The sequence below is a fragment of the Lucilia cuprina genome, chromosome 5 (genome assembly GCF_022045245.1).
Source record: "Lucilia cuprina isolate Lc7/37 chromosome 5, ASM2204524v1, whole genome shotgun sequence".
In the NCBI taxonomy this organism is placed as follows: domain Eukaryota; kingdom Metazoa; phylum Arthropoda; class Insecta; order Diptera; family Calliphoridae; genus Lucilia; species Lucilia cuprina.
In genome coordinates this window covers 47,473,373-47,496,103 of record NC_060953.1, presented here as the reverse complement: position 1 = coordinate 47,496,103, position 22,731 = coordinate 47,473,373, and the positions used below count along the sequence as shown (strand labels likewise).

The 22,731-nt window shown below is 27.6% G+C and overlaps 1 protein-coding gene across 1 annotated transcript in view; it reads right to left on the bottom strand.

The window, feature by feature from the left end:
• The window catches only part of LOC111687691 (clavesin-1), a 24,152-nt gene extending 10,337 nt beyond the window's left edge, over positions 1–13,815 (bottom strand). The window contains exon 1 of the mRNA XM_046951275.1: positions 13,535–13,815. Coding sequence (XP_046807231.1) covers position 13,535 — 1 coding nt within the window. The 5' untranslated portion in view covers positions 13,536–13,815. The remainder of the gene's footprint in view (positions 1–13,534) is intronic.
• Positions 13,816–22,731: the final 8,916 nt, after the last annotated feature.

The window sequence follows — 22,731 nt, the reverse complement described above, 5'->3', positions numbered from 1 at the left end:
CTAACTATCTATCTATCTATCTATCTATCTATCTATCTATCTATCTATCTATCTATCTATCTATCTATCTATCTATCTATCTGTCTATCTATCTAACTATCCATTTATCTATCTATCTAACTATCCATTTATCTATCTATCCATCTATCCATCTATCTTTCTATCTATCTAAAAAAAGGACAATATTTAAAACTCTAAAAATGAATACAGTTTAAGAGTTTTTAATTGGACAATAAAATTTACTACAAAATTGCATATTTACAGGATTACAATTTCAATGTCAGAAGGTAATGTTGTAAATCCAGTTTAAAGACAAAAAGAAATAAAAAAGAAGAAAAAAATATTGTTTAAACATCTTCAAAATGTATAGAATTTTTTACATGATCTTTAACTTTGGCATCTTGAAGATCAGACCTTGAATTTACATATTTTATTTAAACAAAAGCCTGTAACTCAACAAGAAGAGAGTAGAAATATACAAATCAAGGTTAATCAATGTAAAAAATATGTATAAAACAAACCATTTAAATGTTAAATAAAAGCACACTAAGTCATACAAAACGTATTCATTAAATTTTTAGCGTTAATTTTGGTAAAAAATTTTAAATTAAATAACAACAAAATAAAAAAAAAACCATAACTAAATCAAACAAAACATTGGTAATCGTGATTAGTGAGTGAATGATCGAGTGATACGATTGTTAGCAAATAAAGAAGAAGGAAAATAATAAAACAGAAATGTGTGAATGAATATTAGCCGGACTAGACGAAAGTATATGTTTAAATATTTAATATTCTGTAATTTTCTGACCTTCACACAATTTTAAATGTTTAAATTATATACTACTTATTTTTTTTTAAGTTTTTTTTTTTCGTTATACATTTTTGGTGGTTTTAGTTATTTAGGTTAAAACACCCGGTAAATGACTATTTTTGAAATCTTCCACAAGAGCAAAAGAAAAGGAGAAAAAAACGCAAAAAACACATGTTATTAACTTGGTTATTGTGTATTTTCAAGCCAATTTAAGTTGAACAATAAAAAATATATAGCGTTGGTAACATGTTACATCATTTTCTGGTCTTAACAACAAACGCAAGAAATCCCAACCACACACTTAGTAATAACATAAAGTATAAGTTTATTTTCACTGATCATATTGATCGGGGTATGAGTTTTGAGTTAAAAAAAAATACGCACATACACAAAACTTTAATAAAAATAAACTTATTATGAGAGTGTATGCATATTTGCGATTACAGTATTTTCAATTATTCGGTTTGTGTTGTAATTGAAAATTTATTTCTTTTTTTTTTACTTTAACATTACAACATTATTTACTATTACATTTACTTGAATGAAATAATAATGAGTTTTATGACTTTATTTAAGTGAATTTTATTTACTAAGAGTTATTACTAGATACAACTTAATTATTTCAAATAAATGTAATTTTATTAAAAAAGCAAAAAAAAAAAATTAATTAATAAAACTTGACTTTCTATTAATCATAATATTAAGATTTGTGTATTTTTTTTTTAGACAATCTTTGTTATACAATTGGGATGACATTTCATTTTTAGCACAGATTTGAATGAATAATATTGAAAATTAAAAGTCATTTAGATATGTAAAAGGGATGTTTTCAACGCTTTAAAGAATACAACTTGTGATTGCTACGAACTAGCGGGAACAGAGAGAGAGAGAGACAGAGAATTGTAACTTTTCTATCCCCAAGTAATCTATAGAGTAAACACTAAAAAACTTAAGGATAAAGGTTCATTGTGATAATATGACTTCTTTGTACTAGCTTTCTGAATGCCTTTTTATAATGTATATGGAGTGACTTCCAACTAACAAATGTTACTATTAACATAGCTAGGCAACAGAGAAATGGGAGTTCAAGGGTTATCCCTAAATGATAGATACTTTGGGAATGAACCACAAATTGCACCAACTAAAGGTTTTCACACGAAATTTTTCTTTTCTTTTCTCTGACGTTATTGGAGGTAAGTACTTAATGCGCTAGCTTACTGATAAAGAGTTAAATAAGTCATTACTACTCTCATACATACTATGATAAGACGTCTCTGGACTAGGTTTCTTAATGTCTTTTTATAATCTATGGTGTGATTTTCAACTAACAAATGTTACTGTTAAAGTAGCTAGTCAACTGAGAAATCTGAGGTGTCGGGGTATCCCCAAGTGATAGACATTTTGGGAATATATCACAAACTGCATCACCTAATGGTTTTCACACGAAATTATTATTATCTTTTCTCTGACATCATTGGTGGCAAGTATTTAGTACGCAAGCTTACAGATAAGGAGTTAAATAAGTCATTACTACCCTCATACATACAATCGATTAGGCAATATTTAATTGTTTGTGGGAATTATATCAATCTTTTGAAAATATCAAGTATTTCTCAGATCGTTTAGGCTAACAAGAAGAACTAGTGAAACAAATCATAGCTTCTTGTGGAAATCGTTCTCGGACTGATACAACTAGCACATTACCAACTAGTATTCTTCTGGTAAGTTAGTGGTAAGTATTCTTGTTTGATAAGCCGGAAGTGGAGATTAGGATTCTCATCAGAGACATTAGTAAAGCAGCGCACAACTGAACCGATAGAGACCTAGGTCTTTGGATTTGGTGTATATATGTATATCCTCCTCTTTCAAACTAAATAACTAGTATTACACCTAGTATTACTAGTATTAGACTTTACACCATATCGACTTTAATATTTTATAATAAGTTACAAATTTAAAATGTATTCGAATAAATTCTAACACTAACATTTCATTACATATCTGTTTTGATGATAATTACTACTCGTTGTTAACGCAATTAAACTATCATGTCTCTAGATTTTTTTGAATTTTTTAAACTCCGCATAACAAAAATAGAAAAAAAATCAATTGTTGATGGCGGTACCAGTTTTGTAGCATAAAACTAAATTCAAAACTTGTTTTTAATATTTATTTATTTGTTATTTGTTTAAATCATAAGAGTTTTGGAACTGTGCGGATTACGTGTAAACAAATAAATAAAAAAAATATTGTATAATTTTAATATTTATTTTTTTAAGTACATATTACAAAAATTTAAATATTTTATGAACTTTTAAAATTGAAATATAATTATTGGCTGATTTATGAATGAAAATAGGCGGGTGGGTCGGTTGTATTAAAATTTATGGAGGAAGAATATAATTTTTAAAAGGTAGACAGAGCAAAAAATATTTCAATTTAAATTTTAGAATAGTTAAGTCTATGGTCAACTCCATATTCTAGTTTATAGTCTTTAGACTTTATAGTCTATGTCAAATTAATAGTTTAGTATGTTGTCTTGTCTGTAGTTTAGTCTATAGTCTAGTCTGCAGTCAAGTCCATAATCTAGTCTATAGTCTAGTCTATAGTCTAGTTTATAGTCTTGTCTATTATCTAGCCTAGTATTGTCTATAGTCTAGTCTATATTCTAATCAATAGTCTATAGTCTAGTCAATAGTGTAGTCTAAAGTCTAGACTATAGTCTAGTCTATATCTATAGTCAAATCTAGTGTCTAGTCTATAGTCTTGTCTATAGTCTATTCTATATTCTAGTGTCTAGTTTATAGTCTAATCTATAGTCTAGTCTATAGTTTAATCTATAGACTTGTCTATAATCTAATCTTTCATCTAGTCTATAACCAAGTCTATAGCCTAATTCATTGTCTTGTAGATAAACTAGAAGTTAGTCTACGGTCTAGTCTGTTGACTAGTCTATAGTCAAGTATATAGTCTAGTATATATTCTAGCCCATAGTCTAGTCTATAGTCTAGTCTATAGTCTAGTCTGTAGTCTCGTCTATAGTTTAGTCTATAGTCTAGTCTTTAGTCTAGTCTATAGTCTAGTCTTTAGTCTAGTCTATAGTCTAGTCTATAGTCTAGTCTATAGTCTAGTCTATAGTCTAGTCTATAGCCTAGTCTATAGTCTAGTCTATAGTCTAGTTTACAGTCTAGCCTATAGTCTAGTCTTTAGTCTAGTCTATAGTCTATAGTATAGTCTATAGTCTAGTTATAGTCTAGTCTAAAGTCTAGTCTATAGTCTAGTCTATAGTCTAGTCTATATTCTAGTTTATAGTCTAGTCTATAGTGTAGTCCATAATATAGTCTATGGTCATATCTACAGCCTAATCCATTATCTTGTATATAATCTACTTCATTTTCTAGTCTATAAGATATTCTATAGTCTAGTCTATATTTTAGTCTATAGTCTGGTATGTAGCTAGTCTACAGTCTAGTCCATAGTCGAGTCTATAGTCTAATCTATAGTCTATATTCGAGTCTATTGTCCAGTCTATATTCTAGTCTATAGCCTGGTCTATAGTCTAGTCTAAATCGAGTCTTTTGTCTAGCTATAGTCTAGTTGATAACCTAGTTAATTCTGTAATATATTCTGATGCCAAGTTTTAAACTAATATGAATACCCTAATAATTGATTTATTGTTGTTAGTATTATTTAAAAAATAAATGATAAATTTTTATGAAATCAATTTATTTATGATTATTCACAAAAAAATCCATTTGTAATGCATGAGTTAGTTTATGAAATTTTAATAACAAAAAAAAAGTAATTGTAATAATTACACTTCGATTAACATTTAATCGTTGAAATCTAATACTGACATCATAATAATCATTTAAAATAAATGGAAATTAAATAGCAAAGTTTATTAAAATTGTAACAATTGGAGAAAAAAAGACATGCACTACTTGAGTCATTTAAATGTGGGTTAATAAACTAATTAACAATTATATATTATAATATTATTTTATGAAATTCTCAAGATGTATTAAATGAATTGAACAATAAGACCCGTGTGAGTGGTGAGTCGAGAAAACAAAACACCTTTATTAAAAACGCAATATTTGAAAGACATTTGCAAATAATTTTAGCAAAATATTACAAATAACAAAAAATTATTTAAATAACAATAGTTTTAATATGTTTTTTTTTCAATCCCTTTCAGTATTTTCTTAATTTAAAATTTAATTATTTTAAAATTCCTTTCATTTTATGAACTTTACTAGAAACTTCATTAATATATACTGCAGATATGGGAAGGGTGTAGACAAACATTAAGCCGATGCTCAATAGTATATCAAACACATAATCTGTCAAGAAGATTAAGACACTGATTCCTAATAGATTATGTGATGGTCATGCGGAACATAGTAGCAAACTAACGTTGGAATATCTTGCTATACCAATGGGTCTAAACTGACAATCAAGATAGACTGAAGGATCTGCACTAAATATTCGGAAAGTGAGAAATACTACTATGATGTTGATTGCGTATAAGTGCACCCTAAAGTCTACGTCAACCTGGCCCTAGAAATATTGGTGTATACTTCTAAAATTGAAACATATATGAGACGCCACTTGCATTCAAAAGCCTCTTATCTCTAGGTAAATTGATCAAATGCGTTTACAAGACACTTCATTAATGCAGATCCACATTGACAACCGACTAATACCACTATCTACCTAGTCTTAACTCTATCATACAGTCATCCGAGCAATTACGGAATCTTTTCAATGGTTTGGAAAAAATGCAAACAAAAGAGGCAGACAGCTTTAGGACAAGGTTAACTCTAAGACCGTATTATATAAGAGAGTTTTAAGAGAATAATATTTCATAGAAAGAATGTATTCACAATAAAAAGATTTAAAGAAGTTAACCTGACCAAGGCAACATGGGCGAGAGGTCCACAACTAAAGGAGGAATATATTTAGAGATTCAGCTGAATGTAAAATCTACGGAAATATCATAAAAACTTTGGAAAACTTTCTCTATCATTCACCAAAATAAGATCCAAAGATCTTGTCAGCGATTTGATGAGATTTCTTAGGAACATTGCACTATAAATAACTTTAATCGATCGCTTATTTCGATTAGTTAACACCATGTTAAGATATCCTCAAAACTATATCCAAAGATCTTGGAAATATTTATATTCCAAATATTATATGTCTCAGAAATAGCGATTGGAATATTCTAAAGAATAATGTCCAGGAAACTAAGTTTCTAAATATTGATATGATAATTATTTTTAAAGATCAATACATTACCCTGAAAGTAGGTGTGTTTTGGGATCTAATGCAGTACATGATGATGATTCAACCTAACCTAACCAGTTTATAAGTTTAATCTTCACTTACTATTTATTAGTATTAAACTTTTGAATGTTAACACCTTTTTAATTAATTCATATTCATTTTATTCATATTTCGTATTCGTAGTTTTTCAAATCTTCAGCATTAACCTTAAACTTGAATTTTTAAAAAAACCTCAAATAAATAAATAATAAATTTGTCAACAAATTTTATATACAACATAAATATTTCAACATCTTCCGTATATTACATGGATATTAATTTTTTTCATAAATATTTCAAATAGCTCAAGTACAAATTTACTTTTAAACAAATAGAAATCAATTCAAAACTAAGGCACGTTTTAACTACAACTTATATTAAACAAGACGCTTAAACCTTAAAAATGTTTTTTTTTTTTTTTAACTAAACAAATGCGTAGACAAAATTAATTTGTAAATCAATTATTTGTCATCCGTCAAAATTTTTTAACTGTTATTTTTAATTTAGTTAAGGTTTAAGTTTAAATAAATAATAAAAATTTAAAATGTTCTCGCGCACGTCATTTAGTTTTCTTCTAAACGTTTTAGTTTCAAAATTGTCTCTAAGTATTTGCAAATATTTTCTATTGTCGTCGTTATTATTGTTGTTCTTTTCAGTGTGCCAACAAAAAAAAAAAATTTTTTTGTTAAATATTGACAATTTTATTGTAAAACTAAATTTTTACTCAAATACTACGTACATAAATATAAAAACTCGTCACGTTCAGGGTTAATACTGTTTATGGCAAAGAAACTTACAAAATAAAAAATAAATAAAAAAACAAATCACAACTTATTACAAAAAAGTTCATTTTTAATTATTTTATGCTTTTCCAATCCCACCTCCCCCTATTGCTATAAAATATGTTAACATGCATTTTAAGGGCAAAAATGTTGCACTTTATTTATTAATTCTAATTGAGAGAAGTTTTCAAAAACTAAAAGACCAAATTGACATTAAATGTATAAGATTGTAGGGTTTTCATTTATTTATAAGTCGACTTCTTTTGGAATTAAGGGTGAGCTTTACTTTTAAAGGTTATGGTTATTAAATCCTGAGCGTAGACATATGTTAGAAAAATGTTTTTATTTGGTAAATTTAGTTAATTTACCAAATAAAAACATTTTTCTAATATATGTCTACGTTCAGGATTTATAGTTCTATCGTGACAAAAGAAAGAAAGTAACAGCAAGAGCAAGCACTTCTGAAACCCACTTTATAGTTATAGGACCACTTAAACAGAAACCATTTAAAAATGGAGAATGTTAAATCTTAACAATAATAGTTTAAAGAACTTGTTCCAGGACCTTTCTATAGAATGAAAGTTAACACTCCGAAAAACATTCACAGAACCATAAATCGGTCTATACATCTATATATCCATTTCTCTATCTATCTATCTATCTATCTATCTATCTATCTATCTATCTATCTATCTATCTATCTATCTGTCTATCTATGTATCTATCCATCTCTCTATCTATATATCTATCTACCTATCTACCTATCTATCTACCTATCTATCTATCTATCTATCTATCTATCTATCTATCTATCTATCTATCTATCTATCTATCTATCTATCCATCTCTCTATCTATCTATCTATCTATCTATCTATCTATATATCCATCTATCTATCTATCTATCTATCTATCTATCTATCTATCTATCCATAGATTTATCTATCTATCTATCTATCTATATATCTGTATATCTGTATATCTATCTATCTATCTATCTATCTATCTATCTATCTATCTATCTATCTATCTATCTATCTATCTATATATCTATTTAACTAAAAACTCAAGTTTTCACCAAAAATTTAATTTTCACCAAAAATTTAATTTCCACCAAAAATTATAATTTTTACCAAAAATTTAATTTCCACCACAAATTATAATTTTCACTAAAAAATCACTATAATTGCTTTTTTACTGAAAAGTCAATTTTTCCCCAAAATGTAAATTTTTACTAAAAATTTGTTTTGTCATATCGTCTCTTGATAAATTTTTTAAAAATAATCTGTGAAATCCTTAAAATCAGGCAGAACTCTGATTGAGAGTTTTAAAATGAAAATAGTTTGTATTCATTTCCTTCAAAGGGTCTAAAGTATGGTTTTTCAATACTTTTAGATCCTTTCAAGATTTTTATAATTAACGAATGTGGTAAATAGGCCAAACTTTTATTAAAATTCTCGAATATTTGGCAAGGAAAAATATAGAAGGAAAAAACTTTATCAACATGACCATATTGTGTTGCAGATCATCCGTTTCTCTTAAAAAAAGCTTTATTTTACACAAAAACAAATATTATGAGGTTCTTCGCCACTTCTTTTAGAATATTTGTGCTTTTTCACATTAATAAATTTATTAGCAACATTTTAATAAAGAAAAATAAACATAAGTAGAAATCTAATAAAAATCAACAAAATGTTAATATTTATTTAGTTTTTTTAAGCAAAACATATTGAACCGAAGGCATCAGTTAAACACATCTTTGTCAATTTATTAATAAAACTCGTACATATTGCAAAAATATTGCTTAAAAAAATATTTGATTTGTTTTTTTTTTATTATTATAATAAAACAAATATAAAAAAATATTTTATATTTCAATATATTAACCTTGATTGTGGTTTTTTATAAATATTTCAAAAAAAAAAATCATAAGGTGTTTACATGCCCAAATACTAACGTAACAAAGACAAAAAGAAGTCGATATAAAATTTAAAAAATATATATATATTGCATCATTTTGTTTAACTTGGCATATTAATGAAGTCTTTAAATTATTTGATTTTTATTTTAAGTCTGCAGGTAGTGCCTCCTCTATCTATTATTCAAGTAAATTTCAAGTGTTTTTATTGTTGTTGTTGTATGAATTTTAATTTATTTGATTTTGTAAATTGTAAAGAATTGTTATCTTTTGTTAATGATTTTTGTTTAAAGAATTTTTTTTTTTTGAAAATTATTTGTCACTTTTCAGGGTTTTGAATAGTAGAAAGAAAAAAAATATTCATAAAAACTTAAAATATGTAAAAATGTCCTCCAAAAAATGTTGCCAGAAGGTTAAATTATTTTAAAATGCAGCGTTCATATTACAAAATTTGGCATGAATTAAATTGTTAATCAAGTTGAAGTATCAAATTCATTAACAACACTAAGTGAAGAAGACAAGAAAATTGCGTCAAATATTTGACAAGTGTGAACGTGTTAAAACTTAAGATCCCACTTTGTACAGAAATATTTAATAAGTGTGAACACACCAAAAAGCTCGGCTTTTTGGAAATGAACAAGACTAAAATTGCGTCAAATATTTCACAAGTGTGAATGTTCAATAAAAGAGGAAAAAATACGAAAAAGCTGCACTAGATTTAAAAGTTTAGAGTTGTGTTCACACTTCATATTTGATAAATGTGTACACATTATAAAGCTGTGCTTTGTGAAAGTGAACAAGACTAAGATTGCTTGTCAAATATTTGACAAGTGTGAACATACAAAAACTGCAGCAGAAGCTAAAGCTGTGTTTACACTTCATACAGAAATAGTTAATAAGTGTACACATAATAAAGCTGTGCTTTGTGAAAGTGAACATCACTACTAACATTGCTTGTCAAATATTTGACAAGTGTGAAGGAATAATAAAGAGGGCATGAAATACAAAGGTGTAACTGATTAGAATTAGGCGAAAGTTTAGTTCACACTTCATATAGAAATATTAAATAAGTGTGAACACATGATAAAGCTTTGCTTTGTAAAAGTGAAGAAGCGTAAAATTACTTGTTAAATATTTGAGAAGTGTGAAGGAGTAATAAAAGAGGAATTGAAAGATGTAGATGACTAAAAAGTTTAGTTCACACTTCATACTGAAATATTTAATAAGTGTGAACACGCCATAAAGCTTTGCTTGGTGAAAGCGAATAGGACTAGAATTTCGTCAATTATTTGACAAGTGTGAACGTGTAATAAAAGAGGGAATAAAATACAAAAGCTGCAGTAGTTAAAAAGGCTAAAGTTAAGATCACACTTCATACAGAAATATTTAATAAGTGTAAACACATCATAAAGCTCTACTTTGTAAAAGTAAACAAATATTTGAAAAGTGTGAACTTGCAACCAATAAAAAACAGATGAAGTTGATTAAAAATACTAAGGCTGTGTTCACACTTCAGACATACACACATCATTCATAAATGTGAACACACCATAAAGCTCTGCTTTGTAATGCTTTGGACTTCAAACACAGAATCAGTCTTCAGACTGAATACTCTCTTCTTTTAAATAACAAAACACAAAAGCTTTGTTTTGTTTTAAAATCTTTTAAATATTAAGATTCACTATCACGAACGAATAAAAAAAAATATTTTTTTTAATATTTCCGTGTGCGTTAGTCAGATTTTCATTCTTAATTATATTTGCATTGACCGCCTTTTACTCTCAAGTCCCTGAGTATAGATAGATTGCATTGAATTCTTTTTAAAGATTATTATTAGAAATTTACCTTCAAAGAGTACTTTAAAGAAGTTTCAAAACAAATTTGAAGATAACTGATTTAAAACGTTTTTGAAAATCATTAAAAATTCATTAACAAGTTTAAAGGTTTTCTGTGTGTTGTTTTATTCTAAGGTTTTTTGCGAAAACTGGGTCAGTTTAAGACGATAATTGTTAAGATTTCAAGGAATTTTTAATTAGATCGTACAAAAATTTATCAATTTATTAACAAGATATATTTTATTGCCCTTTAGCTTAGGAAATCGTTAATAGAAAGAAACAGATTTCAAGTACTTTTTGTGTTAGATCTTAAGCTTTAAACGTCAATTATTTAATTTTCTTTCTAAATTCTTTTAACCAGCAAAATATCTAACGATTAAACTTTAAACGTAGATTGATATAATAGACCTTAAAATATCTAATTTATTATGTAAATTTATAAAGAAAGAACCTTAAGACAACATTTTAATGTTAATTAGGTTAAAGTTGAATAAAATATTCACAGAATTATTTATTGATAATAATAAAAAGAATTTTAAAATCACCTTAAGAATGTGAGCTGAATTATGAAACTTTATTAAAAGATTTTAAGTGACACATGTTTAAAAACTTAAAGGTAATGTTGCTGTTTACCCGAAGTACTCAAAATTATGTTTTCAGAGTTGTAATCAAAAGTCACGAAACCGTTAAAGTTAAAATTTTTCATAATTTTTGTGTGTTTTTGAGATTTTTCTATCTCAGAAGAATAAAAGTTGCGTATTTTGGGCCGATTTTTCAGATTTTTCCTATTCGAAAAAAAGTCTGTTCATTTTGTCCCTGTTTCAGCATTATATGAAGCCAGAATTTCTATAGACCTGAGATTCTTCTTTTTGAGAATTTTCCATTAGAAAGTCTATTAGTTCAGTTTCAAAATTCCAATACAGTTTCCTCTTACACTAAAGGTTGCGTTCTTTGGGCCGATTCCTAAGATTTTAATACTCGAGAAGAATCCGGTCCATGTTTTCGTTTAATACCAGAACTTTTATAGATCTGAAATGAGCAGTTGTCAAATCTAAAGAGACCTTAAAGTCATTGAATTTTTGAAATCATTTAAATTCATACTTCTTCATTTACGACCGATAAACAAACTTTTAATTAGGAAGTAAAATAATACGTAGTCTGACTTCGTCGGCCAATTAGGCATCTGATTTCGCTTAAAATCTGGGACATATGTTAAGATGCATTGTTAAGGTCTTTTCATCTTTGTGCAAATAATTACTTTAGATTTTTGAGAACCTTAAGGTTTGTGCAAATTATTTGCAAATAATCGAATCAATTCTGTTTAATTCAACAACATTTTTAAAAACTACTATTTCTGGGAATAAAAAAAATCACATCTTTGATACTTTTTATCGCTTTAACAAGAAATCAAACTCATGTTTTTTGATCAAATCCTAAAGATTTGTGCAACATATTTCTATAATTTTCAAAGTTCCAAAAAAAACATTGTAAAGATGAAAAGGACCCTCCATTAAGATGTGTAGTCCCTCCAGCAGTCCATCAAGCTGTGTATTTATAGTACCATGCAAACGCATCTACATTTTCATCTAGTTTTTTTTTGTGCTCAAATTCAGATTTGTGCAAATTTAGATTTTTAAGTGTAAATAAAAGGATTTGAATTCATTATAGTTTTCAGAGTTCGTTAACAATCGAATGAATAGAATCCTAATAAAAGCAACATTCGCATTTATCATCTCTCATTAAAAAGATAAATATAAAACTAGATTGAAGTAATCTAAGGACACTGATATGGAGCTTAACGGGCCAAAACTATTAGCAGTTTGTAGTAATACTATAGGGGACTTTAGCTATACATGCGAGTCCATTCAGGAACTTGAAAAGAATTTATTTTGTTATTTAAAAACTGTAAGGTTTTTTTATTCACATAATAGTAGTTTGCGCAATCCGTTCAGAATTCTAAAGTTGATTTGAGAAGCTCAAAACAATGTATTTTTAAATGAGGTTTGGAAACCTTTTGTGCAAATTTAAGAATTTAATGAACATTCTTAATATATAACAAACTTGTGCTGAAAATAGACCACAAACTTAAAATTTGCGCAAATAGTTTAATTTGAGACTTGAGCACTTTTTTCGAAGTTTGTGGAAAAGCCTGCATAAACTTATCTTGGGACTTGAGCACTTTTTCCAAATGGAATATTTAAGAAGTTTTTTGAAAAAGCTTGCACAACGCCAGAAAAGAAATACTTCTTGCTTTATTAAATTTCCCAAATGCAAAATCATCAAGCAAATCAAGTGGTCAATACTTTCATTTTATGGCATTTAAACAGATTTCTCGAATTGGAAAAAGCCAACATAAATGAAATGGAGCGGAAAATGAGTGGGAGTTATTATAACATACGAGACAACCAGTAAAACGAAAACTTAACAACGATAAACGTTATGAAACCCACAAAGAAAGAAGGAAAGGAATATAAAAAAATACATATTTAAATTTTGCAATTCAGTGATTCATATAAAATACAAAGAAGAAAAGTGGTGGACAAGAGATTTCCTGTTTATTTGAAAAGTAGACAAAAAAAAATATACACAAATCCCCACAACAGTCTACAAGAAGAAAATGTTTTTTTGCAAAAGTGAAAGTAAAATTTTTTCAGAGATGAAAAGCGCCAACTTAAAAAAAATCGGTTTAAAACATTAAAACTATAGACACAACTGTTCTTCAGTTAATTAAGTTAAGTATAGTCGTAGTTCAGAAATAAAAAAATAATTTTAATTTCTTTTTATTACTGTATACTGCTACTATTTAGTAATTTAATTTATTTTTTTTTTTATATATTAATAACACCAAAACTCACTTTTATAAATTTTATGTAATTTTTGTTATTTTATTACTACAAACACTGTATGTGTTAATTGTATTACGTTTGTTTCTTTAATTTTTTATTGTTATTTTATTTTTTTTAGCTAAGTAACCCTTATTTAAAACTTGAGTTACTTTTTTTTGTAGATTTTTTTTTATTTTTAAATATTTTTTGAATATTTTTTTTATCCACTTTTAGTTAAAGGTTGTTAATTTGTTGAAGTTTCTAGCCAAACTAAATGAATTTGGTTAAATGAATAAATATTTAAAAAAATCTACTTCAACTCAACCACCATCAGAGGCACTCTTTTACAACAGCGCGCAACACTAAAATACTGGCTTAAATCGAAAAAGCCACACTGTTAACTACTACTCATGTACTTTTACAGTGTATAGAAAAGGTAAAGAAAAAAACTTGCACAAAAAAAAAAATCACTCAACTGTTTAAATGTTTGTGTATGAGTGAGAATGAGTGTTACCTGAAAATTTATATTTAACAGAGTATGCTTGTTAATACTACTATATGTATAAAGTTTTAAAACCTACTTTTTTATATTTCTTTAAAATAAAATTCTATAGGAATCAAAATTATAGACTATAACGTAATACATATTTTTTTTATTATTAGACCCCTAATGACTGTCAGGTTTTTATGAAATTAGTTAATGGTGCACAGTGGTACGAGAAATATAAAACTACCTCCTCACCTATTTCGTTCTAACTAGTATATAGTCTAGTCATGCCTCTAGTCTCCAGGTTATAGTATTGACTATAAAAAGTTTCATCAATAGTCTAGCCTAGTATATAGTCTATTTTATAGTCTCGTCTATAGTCCAGACTAGACTATAGACTAGACTATAGACTAGACTATAGACTAGACTATACACTAGACTATAGTCTAGTCTATAGTCTAGTCTATAGTCTAGTCTATAGTCTAGTCTATAGTCTAGTCTATAGTCTAGTCTATAGTCTAGTCTATAGTCTAGTCTATAGTCTAGTCTATAGTCTAGTCTATAGTCTAGTCTATAGTCTAGTCTATAGTCTAGTCTATAGTCTAGTCTATAGTCTAGTCTATAGTCTAGTCTATAGTCTAGTCTATAGTCTAGTCTATAGTCTAGTCTATAGTCGTGTCTATAGTCGAGTCTATAACCTAGTCTATATTCCAGTCTATAGTCTAATCTAAAGTCTAGTCTATAGTCTAGTCTAAAGTCTAGTCTATAGTCTAGTCTATAATCTAGTCTATAGTCTAGTCTATAGTCTAGTCTATAGTCTAGCCTAAAGTCTAGTCTAGTCTAAAGTCTAGTCTATAGTCCAGTTTATAGTCTAGTTCATAGTGTAGTCTATAGGCTAGTCTATAATCTAGTCTATAGTCTAGTCTATTGTCTAGTCTATAGTCTAGTCTAAAGTGTAGTCTAAAGTCTAGTCTAGTCTATAGTCCAGTTTATAGTCTAGTCCATAGTGTAGTCTATAGGCTAGTCTATAATCTAGTCTATAGTCTAGTCTATAGTCTAGTCTATAGTCTAGTCTATAGTCTAGTCTATAGTCTAGTCTATAGTCTAGTCTATAGTCTAGTCTATAGTCTAGTCTATAGTCTAGTCTATAGTCTAGTCTATAGTCTAGTCTATAGTCTAGTCTATAGTCTAGTCTATAGTCTAGTCTATAGTCTAGTCTATAGTCTAGTCTATAGTCTAGTCTATAGTCTAGTCTATAGTCTAGTCTATAGTCTAGTCTATAGTCTAGTCTATAGTCTAGTCTATAGTCTAGTCTATAGTCTAGTCTATAGTCTAGTCTATAGTCTAGTCTATAGTCTAGTCTATAGTCTAGTCTATAGTCTAGTCTATAGTCTAGTCTATAGTCTAGTCTATAGTCTAGTCTATAGTCTAGTCTATAGTCTAGTCTATAGTCTAGTCTATAGTCTAGTCTATAGTCTAGTCTATAGTCTAGTCTATAGTCTAGTCTATAGTCTAGTCTATAGTCTAGTCTATAGTCTAGTCTATAGTCTAGTCTATAGTCTAGTCTATAGTCTAGTCTATAGTGTAGTCTATAGTCTAGTCTATAGTCTAGTCTATATTAGTCTATAGTCTAGTCTATAGTAGTCTATAGTCTAGTCTATAGTATAGTCTATAGTCTAGTCTATAGTCAAGTCTATAGTCTAGTCTATAGTCTAGTCTATAGTCTAGTCTATAGTCTAGTCTATAGTCTAGTCTATAGTCTAGTCCATAGTCTAGTCTATAGTCTAGTCTATAATCTAGTCTATAGTCTAGTCTATAGTCTAGTCTATAGGCTAGTCTATAATCTAGTCTAGTCTATAGTCTATAGTCTAGTCTATATTCTAGTCTAGTCTATAGTCTAGTCTATAGTCTAGTCTATAGTCTAGTCTATAGTCTAGTCTATAGTCTAGTCTATAGTCTAGTCTATAGTCTAGTCTATAGTCTAGTCTATAGTCTAGTCTATAGTCTAGTCTATAGTCTAGTCTATAGTCTAGTCTATAGTCTAGTCTATAGTCTAGTCTATAGTCTAGTCTATAGTCTAGTCTATAGTCTAGTCTATAGTCTAGTCTATAGTCTAGTCTATAGTCTAGTCTATAGTCTAGTCTATAGTCTAGTCTATAGTCTAGTCTATAGTCTAGTCTAAAGTCTAGTCTATAGTCTAGTCTAAAGTCTAGTCTATAGTCTAGTCTAAAGTCTAGTCTATAGTCTAGACTACAAATTAGTCTATAGTCTAGTCTATAGTCCAGTTTATAGTCTAGTCCATAGTGTAGTCTATAGGCCAGTCTATAATCTATTCTATAGTATAGTATCTTACTGGGGTTTGTTGTTAGAAATGATTAAATTTGATATCAGGACACAGCAGGACGGACTTGGTTCTATATAGGACTTTTGCAGAGATATGATTATTAATCTCTTATAATTGGCTTTCTTTGTCGATTCTTCAAAATTAAATTTATTGTGGTAATGAATGAGTTTTGTTTTATGTTAATAGATTAAAAAATTCCTCGATATTCAGCTAAATTTCATAATATTGTAAATACAACAAAATATTAAATATTTATCGAGTATTAAAGGTTTTAATATACTTTTTAATGCATATGTATCAAATGCATGTGGGTACATGTATTATTATGTCAACGTAATTTCCCTTCGACGTCATAATTATTTTAAATATTTTCTCTAATATATATTTTGGCCCCTTTTAAAGTTGATTAAAAATATTTTACATTAGACATTTAAAAAATAACCACAACAAAAACTTAGTCATTCAGACCATTTTAAAATGAATATGTTTATGCTGAAGAAATTATTATTATTGTTGTCGTTGTTGAAGTAGACAAGTGGTATCAGTATGTATGTATTATTAGCCTTTGGGAATTACAACATTTGTTTTTTTTATGGTTTAACTACATTTAATACAGTTTTTAAAATTGTGTCTTTAAATTAAATTTTTAGTTAGTTTGTAATTATTTAATGGTTTTTAAAAATACACATTCATAACAAATGTAAGAGTAGAAATAGTTAAATTTATTTTCCTCTTGTCCGGAACCTATTTATGTTGATAATTGTTGGTAGTGGTTATTATGAGCTATTTTTAAATTTATTTATACATAAATTTAATAAGTGTTGTAGAGGTGGAAGTGGAGGGGGATATCACTGTCGCAATTGCAATTATACTGGTATTTCATTTGATTTCTTTTTTTTTGTATATGTTGAGGGAGTTTATTTTTGTTTTGTGTTTTTGAGATGGAGGAATTGATAACAATTTTAATAATTTATAAATATTTAAGTTTAAAAATCCATTACCATTTTTTATAATTTATTATAATACTTGAAAGTTTAATTCCCTTTCGAATTTTTGAAAATGTAATTAGATTTGCATTTCATAAATAAATGTAGAATATAATATAATCAATATTTAAATGGTATTTAAAAATAGTTGTAATTATTCAGTGATTACCGGTGTTTTTATAAGTTAATGAATGGAATTTATAGTAAAAGTATTAATAAAGAATCACACCATTTTTATGTGAAGAACAGTTTAACCAATTTTTTTGATAGATATAGATATATAGATAGATAGATAGATAGATAGATAGATAGATAGATAGATAGATAGATAGATAGATAGATAGATAGATAGATAGATAGATAGATAGATAGATATGAATAGGCGATAGATAGATAGATAGATAGATAGATAGATAGATAGATAGATAGATAGATAGATAGATAGATAGATAGATAGATAGATAGATAGATAGATAGATAGATAGATAGATAGATAGATAGATAGATAGATAGATAGATAGATAGATAGATAGATAGATAGATAGATAGATAGATAGATAGATAGATAGATAGATAGATAGATAGATAGATAGATAGATAGATAGATAGATAGATAGATAGATAGATAGATAGATAGATAGATAGATAGATAGATAGATAGATAGATAGATAGATAGATAGATAGATAGATAGATAGATAGATAGATAGATAGATAGATAGATAGATAGATAGATAGATAGATAGATAGATAGATAGATAGATAGATAGATAGATAGATATATAGATAGATAGATAGATAGATAGATAGATAGATAGATAGATAGATAGATAGATAGATAGATAGATAGATAGATAGTAGATAGATAGATAGATAGATAGATAGATAGATAGATAGATAATATAGATAGATAGATAGATAGATAGATAGATAGATAGATAGATAGATAGATAGATAGATAGATAGATAGATAGATAGATAGATAGATAGATAGATAGATAGATAGATAGATAGATAGATAGATAGATAGATAGATAGATAGATAGATAGATAGATAGATAGATAGATAGATAGATAGATAGATAGATAGATAGATAGATAGATAGATAGATAGATAGATAGATAGATAGATAGATAGATAGATAGATAGATAGATAGATAGATAGATAGATAGATAGATAGATAGATAGATAGATAGATAGATAGATAGATAGATAGATAGATAGATAGATAGATAGATAGATAGATAGATAGATAGATAGATAGGCAGATAGATATATAGATAGATACATAGATAGATAGATAGATAGATAGATAGATAGATAGATAGATAGATAGATAGATAGATAGATAGATAGATAGATAGATAGATAGATAGATAGATAGATAGATAGATAGATAGATAGATAGATAGATAGATAGATAGATAGATAGATAGATAGATAGATAGATAGATAGATAGATAGATAGATAGATAGATAGATAGATAGATAGATAGATAGATAGATAGATAGATAGATAGATAGATAGATAGATAGATAGATAGATAGATAGATAGATAGATAGATAGATAGATAGATAGATAGATAGATAGATAGATAGATAGATAGATAGATAGATAGATAGATAGATAGATAGATAGATAGATAGATAGATAGATAGATAGATAGATAGATAGATAGATAGATAGATAGATAGATAGATAGATAGATAGATAGATAGATAGATAGATAGATAGATAGATAGATAGATAGATAGATATAGATAGATAGATAGATAGATAGATAGATAGATTTAGAGATAGATAGATAGATAGATAGATAGATAGATAGATAGATAGATAGATAGATAGATAGATAGATAGATAGATAGAAACATATATAGATAGATAGATAGATAGATAGATAGATAGATAGATAGATAGATAGATAGATAGATAGATAGATAGATAGATAGATAGATAGAAACATATATAGATATATAGATAGATAGATAGATAGATAGATAGATAGATAGATAGATAGATAGATAGATAGATAGAAACATATATAGATATATAGATAGATAGATAGATAGATAGATAGATAGATAGATAGATAGATAGATAGATAGATAGATAGATAGATAGATAGATAGATAGATAGATAGATAGATAGATAGATAGATAGATAGATAGATAGATAGATAGATAGATAGATAGATAGATAGATAGATAGATACACATTATTGTAATCTTAAAAATACTCTTTTACATAAACTTCGTTTGTCAAACATATTACTGGAGGCAGCCCTCTCTAAACTGATAAAACAATGTAATCTATTCTATTGTAAATAGCCCACCTAAATATTTAATATTTAAAGGTTAAATAAACAAAGAAGTCGATCTCAATAAATGACCTTACAATTAAACCAAATTGATAATTTTTCATAGAATTTTAAGAAACAAGTTTTTACAAACATAATTTATGCATAAACCAAAAAATAATTAAAAAAAACTCAACTAACTTTTAAGCAAGATTACAGTTACATGTAGTTATTCTTGAATACAAACTGCAATTCATAACTCATGTTAATTAATAATTTTTAACAGATCAACACAAAAAAGAAAACAAAAATTAACTCAATTTTAACATTTTTTACTATAACAATAAAAGCCAATTAAAATTATTTTACAAAATAAACCTTTTTTTACGGTTACACTCAAACATCCAAACACAGTGTTAAATTTTTTACAAAGAAGCAGAGAAAAAAAAAACAACGATCATGGCCTTCAAAAGTTTGGAAAATAAAACCATATACTCTGGAGTAGTGGTTTCACTAAGAAACCAAAATATCAAAGAAAAAACAAAAATTGTGCAAGTGCACATGAGCATGCGTACAAACACGCCACAGTTTTGAGTCATAAAATTGTAAAATATATACCGACAAACATATACATTGCAAGTTTTAAAACTATAGACATACAGACGGATCGATGGCTATATGAAGAGACAAGCAAACGAATGGTCTAGTATTATGTGGGTTTATTTAGCGACGAAATTAATTTTATTTTCAAAATTTATTTACAACTTCCAAAATAATAAAATTACAACAAAAAATAGCGATTGAAACTTTTTTTAAATGACCTCCTCAGCGGTCACTAGTCTTTTATTTTTTTGTACAAAAATTATTGATGTATGATATGAGTGGCTGACGGTACTGCAGTTGTAGCTACTATTCATATTACGGTACTACTGGATACGATTAGCGTCTTAAGTTAAGTAACAATTTATTTTATGAGTAACAACAACAAAGTCATGTTTTTGTTTAACTTTTTTTTCAACTGTTGCAATATTACGTTGTTGTTATTATTTCGATTTTTTTTTTGATAATTCAGAAACAGACAACATTTACAACAGCTTGATTGTAATTTTCTAAACTACAACTGAACTGGTATTGAATAATTGAACTACAACTGATCTGGAACACATCTGTAACTGAACTAAAACGGAACTCGAACTGAACTAAAACCGAACAAAACTAAACTAGAACAGAAATAGAATTGAACTAAATCCGAACTAAAACTAAACTAAAACTTAAGTAGAACTGTACTAGACCTAGTACTGAACTCAACTAGAACTGATATAGAATTGAAGTAGAACATAACTAAAACTCAACTAGAACTGAACTAGAACTGAACTAGAACTGACTACAACTGAACTAGAACTGAAATAAACTAGAACTGAACTTCTAGTTCAGTTAGAACTCAACTAGAACACAACTAGAACTGAACTAGAACTGAACTAGAATTGAACTAGAACTTAACTAGAACTGAACTAGAACTGAACTTGATCTGAACTAAACTAAACTAGAACTGAACTAGAACTTAACTAGAACTCAACTAGAACTGAACTAGAAATAAACTAGAATTGAACTAGAACTGATCTGGAACTGAACTAGAACTGAACTAAAACTAAACTAGAACTGAACTAGAACACAACTAGAACTGAACTAGAATTGAATTAGAACTTAACTAGAACTCAACTAGAACTGAACTAGAACTGACTAGAACTTAACTAGAACTCAAATGGGACACAACTAGAACTGAACTACAACTGAACTAGAACTCAACTAAGACACAACTAGAACTGAAGTTGAACTGAACTAGAATTGAAATAGAGCTGATCTGGAACTGAACTAAAACCGAACTAGAACTGAACTAAAATCGAACTAAAACTAAACTAGAACTGAACTAGAACTAAATTAGAACTGAACTAGAACTAAACAAGAACTGAACTAGAACTGAATTAGAACTAAATTAGAACTGAAGTAGAACTGAACTAGAACTGAACTAGAACTGAACTAGAACTTAACTAGAACTGAACTAGAATTGAACTAGAACTGAACTAGAACTGAACTAGAACTGAACTAGAACTGAACTAGAACTGAACTAGAACTGAACTAGAACTGAACTAGAACTGAACTAGAACTGAACTAGAACTGAACTAGAACTGAACTAGAACTGAACTAGAACTGAACTAGAACTGAACTAGAACTGAACTAGAACTGAAGTAGAACTGAACTAGAACTGAACTAGAATTTAACTAGAACTGAACTAGAATTGAACTAGAACTGAACTAGAACTAAACAAGAATTAAACTAGAACTAATCCAGAACTTATCTAGAATTTTAGTAGAACTTAACTAGAACTGATCTAGAACTAAACTAGAACTTTAGTAGAACTTAACTAGAACTGAAATAGAACTGAACTAAGAACCGAAGTAGAACTGAGCCAGATCAGAACTAGAAATGAACTAAAAACCCAACTAGAACTGAGCTAGATTAAAAAATTTGTTGTCAACCTACTATCATCCGGATACTTACATTATCCTTTACAAATATTCTAGAACATTAAGTTCAACACAGTGTTCAATGGCCAGTTTGTTAAATTAGTTTATATTCAAAGGTGTAAGTAGATCACAATCAATATTTTATATTGAATATTTATATTTTGTTTGTTTTACTTGAATGGAGTGGTGAATTGATGTTATATATAAAGACACAATAAACGTTATTAAATGTGCAAAAATGCATATAAATAAAACAATTGATTTTTTATGTTTTACGGAAGTATTGCACAGTTAATGGGACAAGCGATTTGCTAAACAAAAAACAAGTATTTCTTTAGTTTAATGATTACGTGAGGAATATAAAGGTGATGGTAAATGTTTGGGTAATATTTTATAAAACTTACAATGCCCTTCAATTAAGTTACAGATGTGTCCCCCAAAAAGGGTATATACATAATGATGATAATGATTGAAAATATTTAGTAAAAAGCTCTTTTGTGTCTATGAAGAACTGATTTAATAAATTGGCTTTGGATGAGATTAAAACCTACCTCTTATCAATGAGAACGAAAGAAGAAACAA